Raw genomic sequence first — 11,831 nt, 5'->3', positions numbered from 1 at the left:
TTCGGTGTGGAGTTTACATGTTCTCCCCATGTCTGCGTGGGTTTCCTCCGGGTGCTCCGGTTTCCCCCCACAGTCCAAAGGCATGCAGGTTAGGCTAATTGGTGGCTCTAAATTGACCATAGGTGTGAATATGCTTGGAGAGGAGATGGGCGCCACCAAGCAATCCAAGCCCAGAGAAAAGACATGAGAGATGAGTGACTATGTCAGCATCTCTCATGCCTGTCTACGACTCCAGTGCGGTTATGGGAATGAACAGAACAGATCCATTCTGTCTCACTTGTCTGTATGTCACTGTCTATAAAAGCCAATGAATAAATGTAAATGTATTCTATTTCAGGAAACAAAGACATGAAACCGACAGGGTTATACTATAAAAATAAATTCTCTTCTCATCAGGGTTGACAGGACTTTGTTTAACAGCTCAGGAAAATGAAGAAGTTTGTTTTCTTCTTCATTCTAAGACATTTCCAGACCAATACCAGAACAACACAAAGCTTGATCTAGGTGTGACTCTCGATTCAATTCTCGAGAATCGATTCTCTCTTAATGTCATGTATGTACACAGAAGAGGAAGCAGATCAGATGACTGGTTGAAAGCAATTATGTACCTTTGAGTGTAAGATAACCTGTTTATTACGTCTGATATCAGCACAGCTGCACACAATCGCTTTATTTTCAGTGGCTGACGTTAAGCCGTTAGCTATAAACGATCATTCGACTGTCGTAAAGCACTCTGTAGTTCAGGTGCTTTTGATAACTTTATAATGAAATAAACAGATGAGTATTACTTTGGGAAAAGTGGCTTTGAAAGAGCAGGCAGGTAAACACTAATAATCATTGCATTAATGATTACCCTGGTACTGCATGACCTGTTAATTGGAATTATTACATTAGAAATGAGCAATCATGATTAAAAATTGTACTAGTTAATTAAAGGTGTGTTAGAATGACAATATTCTATAGTTAAAACACTTAATTACGGTATCATGTTGAATCTTAAACTAAAAGGAAAATAGCCTAACATGCATTTTCATTTCCAATGACTGTGATATAATAGCACTGTACTTTAAATTGATGGTTGCAGTGAAGTGATTTTTAATATTTAACCAGTCGTTTAATTAATTAGTAGTTTAATTGCATTTTTCCCCTTCTCAATGAAACAAACATCAGTTTAATTTAGTCTTGTACATTGTGTAAACACTGCACTGGTTAATGAATGGCAGGAATAGGTCTAATAAATTATCTTTATCTTCTTAATGAATGGAGATTAATTATGGTCTGAAGGTCTTGCCTGGGAAAAAAGCTATTCTCACTTCTCTATCTCTCACAGGTTTGTAGTTTTAATGCACACATGCAGTGTTTCTTGGATGTGTTTCATGACAGAATTTATGACAAATTTCTTGCTTCATATTTTAAAATATGGGTTACATTTCAGTTGTACTCGGTTGTTTGTTAATTCTTTTCCTGATAACAAAACACATCTTGTCCTGATGCCAATAGCTGGTGAAATTATATTTGTATTAAATTCTTATCTTGCTTCATTATAGTACAGGCAATATTTGAAATAATTACATTCATTACTCTTTCCTCAAATCTAATCATTATTTAACGAGGCTTATAATATATATTTAATAAAGCCCTATCTGGGCTTAATATCGGTATTATTATTTTTCCATACTTGAGAGATTATCATTTAATAAACCTCACATCAACCATGAGGAAAAACTCCCACACTTAAAAAAAAAGCAGTGTTTATTACATAGAGACAGGTAATAAGAAAAAATTAGACCCAAGATAAACTCTTCCTTAATGTTTAATAAATTTGGTTAACATTAAAGTTTATGATTGAGGAGTAGGATAAAAGCACAATAAACTCTACAGTATGTGGATTGTTACCTTATCTTCCAACATCGACCTGACGTGGCCTCATTAATGCAACACCTGTCCGTGAGAGTGTGTTTACAGGTGACAAGGAAAAACTGGGTGGCCATGTATGCTCACTGAGCTGCTTACTGTGGGAAATTACCAGGTTGATCACACCTGGTCTCAAGGTGGGGTTGGAAAAGGTCAACTTGTCCATCATTCCTTCTCATCAAGGCCAGCAACAGAAATGTTGTTCCAGGTTGTTTTTTTTTTTTCTTAAATAGAACTACCAAATACACTGACTGAAACTCACCTTGTACCAGAGAAATGACATCATTTCTTCATGGGCAAAGAAGTTCAAAGAGATTTGCTCAATTGTGTGTCTGTATTATTATTATTATTATTATTATTATTATTATTATTATTATTATTATATTTCAGTTTTAATGCTTTGGTTAGAATAGGTTATTTAAACATTCCTGTTAGGTTGGGAAATAAAATATTTATTTTATTTTATTTTCATGGGCTAATATTTAGTCTAATGTATAATAATATATCTATAGCATAGTGACATATCTATGAAGATTAAAATATAATGCATTATAATAAACGATATATCATTATTCCTTTAATTCCTATTGGCAGGTTATTTAAGACATTTCAACATAGCATTGTTTTTTTTTCTTTCTCTTTTTCTTCTCTTAATGAAATGTCAGTACTTACACGTGTAATACCATCTGTGTAATACACTTATGTTAACTGTATATTTGCAAACCTGTTAATTTATGATAATTAGTTAATTTTATCTTCAATTTGTAGCTTATTTCTTTTATATACTGCATATACTTTTTTGTATACTTTGTACTTTTTGCACTACTCCTTCACTGCCTTTCTATATTTTGCTGCTGTAACAATGAAAATTTCTTCTTGTGGGATAATAAAAGGCTATCTTATCTTATCTTATCTTATCTTATCTTATCTTATCTTATCTTATCTTATCTTATCTTATCTTTACTGTCGGCTATGTAAATGTTATTGTGATGCATATCATGCTTAAGCAACATAATTGATAACTGAGTGCGGGTGGTTTTTAAGGCTCCAAATTCCTCAGCATTTTTATTATAAATATAGACTATTATTCAAATAAACAGCAATGATGCATTGCAGTATGGCTGTATTATTTCTTTTGATCTTTTTTTTTAATTCACAAGTACAGAATTTCGGAAATAATAAGTGAGTTGATTTTTAATCTGATTGCAGCTTTGTTATCGTTTTGCTGATCTATTTTGAGCATAAAGCCCACACTGAAATTAGTGAATAAAGTGAACAGCAGCCTTCAGTAAAGGGTTGGACATCACACCCTTCAGTAATTATTCATTAATGCTCGCTGCATATATATACAGCTATATATAAAGTGGTGTGAATGGGTTTGGGCTCCAGAGCACTAAATGTGCGGGTAATTAGTTAATTAGAAAGCGTGGGGGGAGGAGCTCGAAGCTCGGAGCTCTGCAGGTCAGCTCGCTCAGCCAATCAGAGGCGCTTGAGGAGCGCGAGCGCATCCAAAAGTCGGAAGCTGCACCTGCGTTCAGCACTAAAGCGCGTGAGATCGGTTTTGGACGAAATTAGGAAAAAGGAAGGAAGGAAGGAGGGAGGGAAGGAAGGAAAGAAGGAAGGAGGGGTACCCTGACAGAAAACAGCACCGACGTGCTTGTCAGTTCATAGCCTTTACATTTATTTCAGCTTCGAGATGATTAGATGAGCAGGTCTTCCGAGCATAAGTAAATAAAAACAAGCCCTGAATAAATAAAAACAAGCACGCAGTTTGAAGCCGACAGGATTGCCATGGATAAGTCCAAGAACTTTCGGATCGATGCCCTTCTGGCCGGAGAGTCCCAGCGGAGGAGAAGTCGGGAGTCTGATGTGTTCGATGTTGAAGCCGCTGTGTGTAAACGGGCGGACAGCTCTCCGATCCGGAGCAGCGCCACTGCGCTCCAGCAGCAGACAGGACTCGTACCCAAGCCCGGCCTGCTCACCATCCCTCACCCAGGACTTAGCGCTTTATCTCAGGGCTCGATCGCAGGGATGTACCCGGGCCCGGTGTGCTCTCTGAGTGCGCTGGGAGCGCAGCATGCCGCATTCCCCTACCACACCGCCTTCACTCCGCCGCACCCCGAGCAGCTGAAGGCCGCCGCCGTGGCGGGACATTTTCCCTTCGAGCAGTGGATCCGCGCAGGAATCATGGTGCCCAGACTCGCCGAGTTTAACGGTACGTGCAGGGATTGCGCATAAACAGTAGGGTATGCGTTCTTTCTTTCTTTCTTTCTTTCTTTCTTTCTTTCTTTCTTTCTTTCTTTCTTTCTTTCTCTTCCTTCCATGGGTGCAGATCCCGGGGGGGACATGACCCCCCAATTTCTGAAAAACATGAATTGTCCCACCCAATAAAAATCCCCTAAATTATTAAAAATTGTACAAACAAATGTATTTTCAGACAAATGATTCCCTGTGCAGTACTTTTTGAATGATGTGGCGAGCCTCTACGAAGTTGTGATTTATGGTTGCATGGTATGAGCTGCATACGGGCAAAAAAAAAAATCACTTTTGTGTCTCCCCCCCAATCCTGACATCGGATCTGCACCCCTGCTTTCTTTCTTTCTTGATCAAAATTAAATGGGCTTTTGTGCAGCTGAATTAATCAACTTCAGTGAAGAATAAAGGTCGGGTTCTGGTCCCGACTCAACTTTAAAGCAAATTAAATGGAGTCACGCACACAAAGTCTGATCCAAAATAGCTCTCAGGTTCTCTTTTTTCTTTTCATCTTTAGGTTTTTCTTTATTTTTATTTTTTGAAATTATTATTATTATTATTATTATTATTATTATTATTATTATTATGGTAAAGTGATTGCGTAAATGAAACGAATGTGTTCTGAGTGTTTTCTCCTTTTACTTGCGCTCTGTTTTATACACAAAGCTTCCTGCAAGTTTGTCGCTGGTGTTTAATTTGTTTTAATAACGTTTAATTTATTGGAACATTTAAAACATTTAAAGCAAAACATTTAACAGGAAAAAATTAGAGTCATCAGGAAAGTGGTGTGTGATGCAAACTCATTGCGTGTCCTGTTTCCCTGCTAATTACATTTCAGTTTTATATCTGTAACTAAATTAAGCACTTATTAGTCCACAATAAAATATTGTTAAAATAAAAAAATAAAATAATAATAATAATCATTAATAATAATAATAATAATATTGTAAAAATTGCACTGAATAGATTTACTATTATGATTGTTGTTGGTGTATTGTTATTTTATAAGATAAAAAAAATAATGCCAATTACAATGAGTAATAATAATAATAATAATAATAATAATAATAATAATAATAATAATAATTGTAATGAAATTAATCATTGCCAGTAATGTCACAATAGATGACTAATTTGTACTTGTTCTTTCTGCCTCCATAAACCATCACCGTATGAAAATAAAAATATTACATGAAAAGTAATTGATTTTATTTGAAATATATGAAATGAAACTCAACACCGTGACCTCCAGGAGCTGTAAATATTCTCTACCATAATTGAATCAGTATTTACTGCTAACTGAACTATAATGTAAGCTTTTTATTTTTAGTCCTTTCATTTTGCCATAAAGGACAGCTCTATTAAAATTGCCTTTGTCTGGCAGAAAACTATAAAGAAACACTTAATCCGCTCTGTACTTTGTCAATAAAGTTTTCTGGTAGCGTTTATTGAGTTTTCATTAAGTTAATGGTGCTCACTGGTGTTTTATTATCCCACTAAAGTAATATCTCTGGACCCTTTCATCAACAATAAACTGAAGTATGGCTGTTATCATTAGTGATAGAAGGAGACGAGGGGGGCAGTCAGTGTGTTTCCTTTTTTGTGTTGTCTCTTTCATTTTTGTTCTCTTTCTCTTCTGGAATTTTTCTCTCTGCATTCTTTGTTCGTTCTGTCATCCTCTCACAGGCTCTCCTCAGTCAGGCTTGATGGGAAAGTGCCGTCGACCTCGAACTGCCTTCACTAGTCAGCAACTACTGGAGCTGGAAAACCAGTTCAAACTGAACAAGTACCTGTCTCGACCCAAACGCTTTGAAGTGGCCACTTCACTAATGCTGACTGAAACACAGGTGATAATGTTGATATGATTTGTTCTTTGCATTGTGTTTACACTATGCATTTGAATCTGACTTCTTTTGCCATACACTATACACTTTCAGAAAAAGTGTACTAACCTGCGCCTTTCCTTTCACTGGGTTGATACCATCAAGGTACGTTATTTGTAGCTTTAGCGTGTATCTTTTTTTTGTGTGCAAATATGCAAAAAATGTGCCTTTAAATTCTGTGTATGATGTGCAATACTATGTGCAACCGTGTAATTTAAATTATTACAGCTATACTGCATTCATTTAAAAGATACATACTACAGGTACAAAAATGGTCCCATCCCAGCGACAAGAAAAGGTACAGGAGAAAATTTGACTTTTTGTTCTGAGAGCGTAAATATAATAAATTAAAGATTTGATATTGAATCTTGTGTTTATTTATTTTTTAATACTGAGTTGGCCTGTTTTTTGGTACATTGATCCCATGTCCTTACCACACTATGACTGAAGTTGTCACATTAAATCACATATAGGTGAAAATCTGGTTCCAAAACCGACGGATGAAATGGAAGCGCAGCCGCAAAGCCAAAGAGCAAGCAGCACAGCTAGAGGCTGATGGAAACCAACAGGCCAAACGCTCCAGCAAACCTGGAGACCCTCGTCGTTGCAGCACACAGGATGACGACGAAGAGCTGGAAGCAGAGGAGGAAGAGGATGAAGATGAAGGCTTTGGAGGTGCTCTAAACAGCAGCGTGGGCCTGCCTCACTCCTCAGACTTTCTCCAGCACAGCTCCGAGCTGAGCTACAGCTCTCACAGCTCTTACTCAGACGATGACCTGGAAGAGATTGGAGCAGACAGGAAGATTGGAGTAGGGCTATGAAGACACGGTGTAATTATGAATTATTTACCCATTGTGTAGTCCAACAGCTTGCTGCATCTATAGCCTTCATCAGAGACTTGCAAAGACTGAAGCCATGCACCAAAATCTCTATCTCTTATTTATCTACGTATGTGACAGCCTTTAACTTATAAACTGCTGTCTTGTCCCAAGTAGGAATGTTTCTCCCTGTAAAAATGTCTTTGTCCTCTGTGTTCAGGTCAGATTTTTGGGATATGCAACCTGTGTTTGAGTAGTAGAACCAACATTTCTACTGCATGCAGGCCAGACGCTTATACTTTTGTACACTGATCTGTACATACACATGAACAAAAGCACGTGTGACTATGAACTACACTGTGCTCAATGCGGTCAGAGGGTTACTGTGTGAGTCGAAGCTTTCGTTAGACAGCTTTTTTTCTCAGAAACCATTGACTGAATAACACAGCAGAACTTGTAAATCCTCACCTGAGAAACAGGAGCAAAAAGCAGCAGGAGCAGTGTGATATTTCGTCATTAGTCTTCGTCATGTTTGTTATTGGTGGTGTTGTCCTTCATGGTATTTAAGTATTATAGATTATATCTAATTTATTCACTGTAAAATGTACACAGTGAAAATTCACAGGAAAGAAAATGTCTGTTAAATTAAAAGCAAAAAAAAAAAAGATAATAAACTGTAAATACTGGACTCTATTTACTCTGTGACCATAATTTCTTCTTTAGATAAACACCTCGCCCCTGTGTGCATTATGTATTGAGGTATAAATGTGTGTTTGGCACAAGGAGCACAGCCCTGGTGATTCAGTGCTGTAAATGATCATGGCTGTAAAGCAGCAGGCAAAGTTATTTGTTCCTCTTTCCACAGGGGCCCTCCCTTTTCTCCTGTTTAACCTCCACCTGACAAAGATTGTGATTAAAGCGCTGGAGAATCTGCACTGCATTATGAGCAATCTGCTCATTATTTATGGCCATGCCTTTCAAATATGAGTTACTCAGGCAGGTTTACTGATGGACAAATAATTAAGTTAATGAAGAGGAAGTAAAATAATCAGCTCCTTGTGCTGATGTCACAGCCCAATTTAATTTGTGGAAAACAAATGCTCCTGGGGAACAAAAGAGGAACTTTACTGTGTGTGTGTGTGTGTGTGTATTGTTGCATAAACATGAGAGCAGGCAGAAATGCAGCAGTCTGTCTTCGTCAAAAGGAAAAGCCTTTTGTGTTTCTAAGGATTAAATACATTTCGTTGGAAAGGACGCCTTGCCTTGCCAAGTGAGAAGAAACATGTAGCACCACCATAAATACCAAAGAACAGTTCTCACTGGATGGCATGGTGGTGTAGTGGTTAGCACTGTCGCCTCACAGCAAGAAGGTTCTGGGTTCGAGCCCAGTGGCTGATGCGGGGTCTTTCTGTGTGGAGTTTGCATGTTCTCCTTGTGTCTGTGTGGGTTTCCTCTGGGTGCTCTGGTTTCCCCCAAAGACATGCAGTTAAGTTAATTGGCTGCTCTAAATTGCCCATGTGTGTGTGTATTGTTGCATAAACATGAGAGCAGGCGGAAATGCAGCAGTCTGTCTTCGTCAAAATGAAAAGCCTTTTGTGTTTCTAAGGATTAAATGCATTTCATTGGAAAGGACGCCTTGCCTTGCCAAGTGAGAAGGAACATGTAGCACCACCATAAATGACAAGGAACAATTCTGACTGGATGGCATGGTGGTGTAGTGGTTAGCACTGTCGCCTCACAACAAGAAGGTTCTGGGTTCGAGCCCAGTGGCTGATGCGGGGTCTTTCTGTGTGGAGTTTGCATGTTCTCCTCGTGGGTTTCCTCTGGGTGCTCTGGTTTCCCCCACAGTCCAAAGACATGCAGTTGGATTAACTGGCTACTCTAAATTGCCCGTAGGTGCGTGTGTGTGAGAATGGTTGAGAGCAAGGGCGTCAGAAGCATTTTTAATGTGGGGGGGACACACTGGTGGGGGGTCTGGGGGTCCTCCCCCAGAAAAATTGTAATTAATTAGATGCCATTTCCTGCATTCTGGTGTATTTTTAACAGGTTGTTAAACACCTAATTTTACCTACGAAAGTCACTAAATTCAGTGACTATTTTAGAGACTCAACAATAAGTCCTCATTCAACTAGTCCATATATTCATCAGCCTGTTTTTAAACCCACTGCTCTGCCTAAGATAATGAGATGAATGTGACACAATTTATTACTAACAATGACTTTCTGGGTGCATTTTACTTTTTATTTTGAGTTTCCTTTTTTTATCTAGTTTTAGATGTAATACAACATGCCACGGCGACACGGTGGTGTAGTGGTTAGCGCTGTTGCCTCACAGCAAGAAGGTCCGGGTTCAAGCCCCGTGGCCGGCAAGGGCCTTTCTGTGCAGAGTTTGCATGTTCTCCCCGTGTCCGTGTGGGTTTCCTCCGGGTGTTCCGGTTTCCCCCACAGTCCAAAGACATGCAGGTTAGGTTAACTGGTGACTCTAAATTGACCGTAGGTGTGAGTGTGAATGGTTGTCTGTGTCTATGTGTCAGCCCTGTGATGACCTGGCGACTTGTCCAGGGTGTACCCCGCCTTTCGCCCGTAGTCAGCTGGGATAGGCTCCAGCTTGCCTGCAACCCTGTAGAACAGGATAAAGCGGCTAGAGATGATGAGATGAAGATATGGGGAAGAGAGGAAGGGGGGGAGAAGTGGGGTTAGGGTAAGTGCGTGTGGGGAGGAGCAGGAAAGATATTGCACTTTATGTTGCACATTAAGGGGCGGCACGATGGTGTAGTGGTTAGCGCTGTCGCCTCACAGCAAGAAGGTCCTGGTTCAACAAAGTGTAAGTACGGGACAAATGTGTTGTATGTGTTGCAGTAGTACACATTATGCAGGTGTTTCGTGGCAAGTCAAATGTTAGACTTAGCTCCACTACCCAATATAATAGCTGTCTTGCTAACGTTAAACACACCTGCATAATGTGTACTACTACAACACATTTGTCCCGTACTTACACTTTGTTGAATTAATTCAATATCATAGTCGCCACTGAAGTCCACTCGATCCTTGTTTACCGTCAATGGATCGGTCACTCGTCAAACAGTCCGCCAGAATCCGAGTAGGAAATGGCCGCAACAGCCTCCGGGGGAATCGCTGAGCGTAGCGGTCAGTCAAACACAAGTTAGCCAATGGGAATGCATTCCTGGACAGCCCACCCACACATGAAGTTTGTGCCAAAACTGCAAGCAAAAAGTCAGGCAGCGCAAACGAGAAAGCTGGAATCGCAACCAAAATAAATTACGTCAAACAAAACTGAGAAAGACACGGAACAAAAATAAAAGGTTTCTGAAGAGTAATAGACTGATATTTTGCACGATTACACGAATAATTTGTTTGCCAGTCAAAAAAAATTGACTTTTTTTTGTATTTTGATTTGTCGTTTTTGTTTGATATTTCAAAAGTATTGTATGAACATTTTGGCACAAAATTGATTCCATCACAGTTTCAAGGGAAGGATCACAGTAGCTAGTTGTGGTTTCCCGTTGCCTTCTACTGGATTTTTAGAGAAGTTTTCTCCTCTCAAACAATGGGCGTCGCCACCATTGAATGTGAAGGGGGCGTGTCCCCTTCACATTTCATAATTCTTCGTTTGACCCCCCCACACACACACACACAACATAAAATATTAGTTCCAGCGCCGTTTCGTGAAAGAATCTATTCCACTTGATCGCTAAGAGAATCAAGCGATCACTACATACCACTGAAAATCCACTCTGGATTTTCCGGGCGTTCCCTACAACAACTCACCGCACACAGTTTTCTGTAAAGTCTCATCTCATCTCATTATCTCTAGCCGCTTTATCCTTCTACAGGGTCGCAGGCAAGCTGGAGCCTATCCCAGCTGACTACGGGCGAAAGGCGGGGTACACCCTGGACAAGTGGCCAGGTCATCACAGGGCTGACACATAGACAACCATTCACACTCACATTCACACCTACGGTCAATTTAGAGTCACCAGTTAACCTAACCTGCATGTCTTTGGACTGTGGGGGAAACCGGAGCACCCGGAGGAAACCCACACGGACACGGGGAGAACATGCAAACTCCACACAGAAAGGCCCTCGCCGGCCACAGGGCTCGAACCCAGGACCTTCTTGCTGTGAGGTAACAGCGCTAACCACTACACCACCGTGCCGCCATTTTCTGTAAAGTCACATGGGAAATCAGTGTCTGGGGAAGGAAGAGTAGAAAGGAAAGCAATGGAGAGAGATGGATGTTATTCCAGGTGGATTGTGAAGGAAAGTGGGATAAAAGTTATGAAGTGGTAGAAATTGTGGTGGGACCAATGTAAGGAGTTATTAGATTAGATTAGATTAGATTAGATTAGATTAGATTAGATTAGATTAGATTAGATAAAACTTTATTGATCCCTTTGGGAGGGTTCCCTCAGGGAAATTAAAGTGCCATTCCACCATTGGATGTATTTTTTTGGCATAAAATACAATATATTTTATGACAATATGACTAGACAGAGAAATCTTTTAGCTTCAAAATGATATATCAAACATAATTTTTTGACAACGACAAGTATATTAATTTTGCGACCAAAGTCACCTACCCTTTTAATTTCCGCGCGGTAGTGAAACGTTATGTCATCGGCAGGTTCCCCTTCTTGTGTACCACGTCACGTGTGACGTGGCACAGATTATCAGCAATGGCGGATAGAACGCGATTGTCAGCTTCGGAAAAGAAGCGAAGGAAAATAGCAAGTGATGCCCAAAGGAGACGGTCGATGGTGAATATCGGCACAGCAATCGACAAGTGGAAATTGCGTTCTATCCACCATTGCTGATAATCTGTGCCACGTCACACGTGACGTGGTACACAAGAAGGGGAACCTGCCGATGACATCACGTTTCACTGCCGCGCGGAAATTAAAAGGGTAGGTCACTTTGGTCGCAAAATTAATATACTTGTCGTT

The 11,831-nt window shown here is 39.8% G+C and overlaps 1 protein-coding gene across 1 annotated transcript; it reads left to right on the top strand.

The window, feature by feature from the left end:
• The first annotated feature begins 3,705 nt into the window (after positions 1-3,705).
• On the top strand, positions 3,706-6,871 carry mnx2a (motor neuron and pancreas homeobox 2a). Its single transcript, XM_060928841.1, has 3 exons — positions 3,706-4,129; positions 5,854-6,014; positions 6,524-6,871. The coding sequence occupies exons 1-3, from the start codon at positions 3,706-3,708 to the stop codon at positions 6,869-6,871; spliced, it is 933 nt and encodes a 310-aa protein (XP_060784824.1).
• Positions 6,872-11,831: the final 4,960 nt, after the last annotated feature.

The sequence above is a fragment of the Neoarius graeffei genome, chromosome 9, assembly GCF_027579695.1.
Source record: "Neoarius graeffei isolate fNeoGra1 chromosome 9, fNeoGra1.pri, whole genome shotgun sequence".
Lineage (NCBI taxonomy): Eukaryota > Metazoa > Chordata > Actinopteri > Siluriformes > Ariidae > Neoarius > Neoarius graeffei.
This window is presented reverse-complemented; position numbering and strand designations above follow the sequence as displayed.

Bases quoted from the DNA above. Each gene is read 5' to 3' on its own strand.
- mnx2a (XM_060928841.1), top strand. From the start codon at position 3,706: ATGGATAAGTCCAAGAACTTTCGGATCGATGCCCTTCTGGCCGGAGAG. The intron at 4,130-5,853 runs GTACGTGCAGGG...ATCCTCTCACAG, and splicing joins CAGACTCGCCGAGTTTAACG to GCTCTCCTCAGTCAGGCTTG. The intron at 6,015-6,523 runs GTGATAATGTTG...AATCACATATAG, and splicing joins TAATGCTGACTGAAACACAG to GTGAAAATCTGGTTCCAAAA.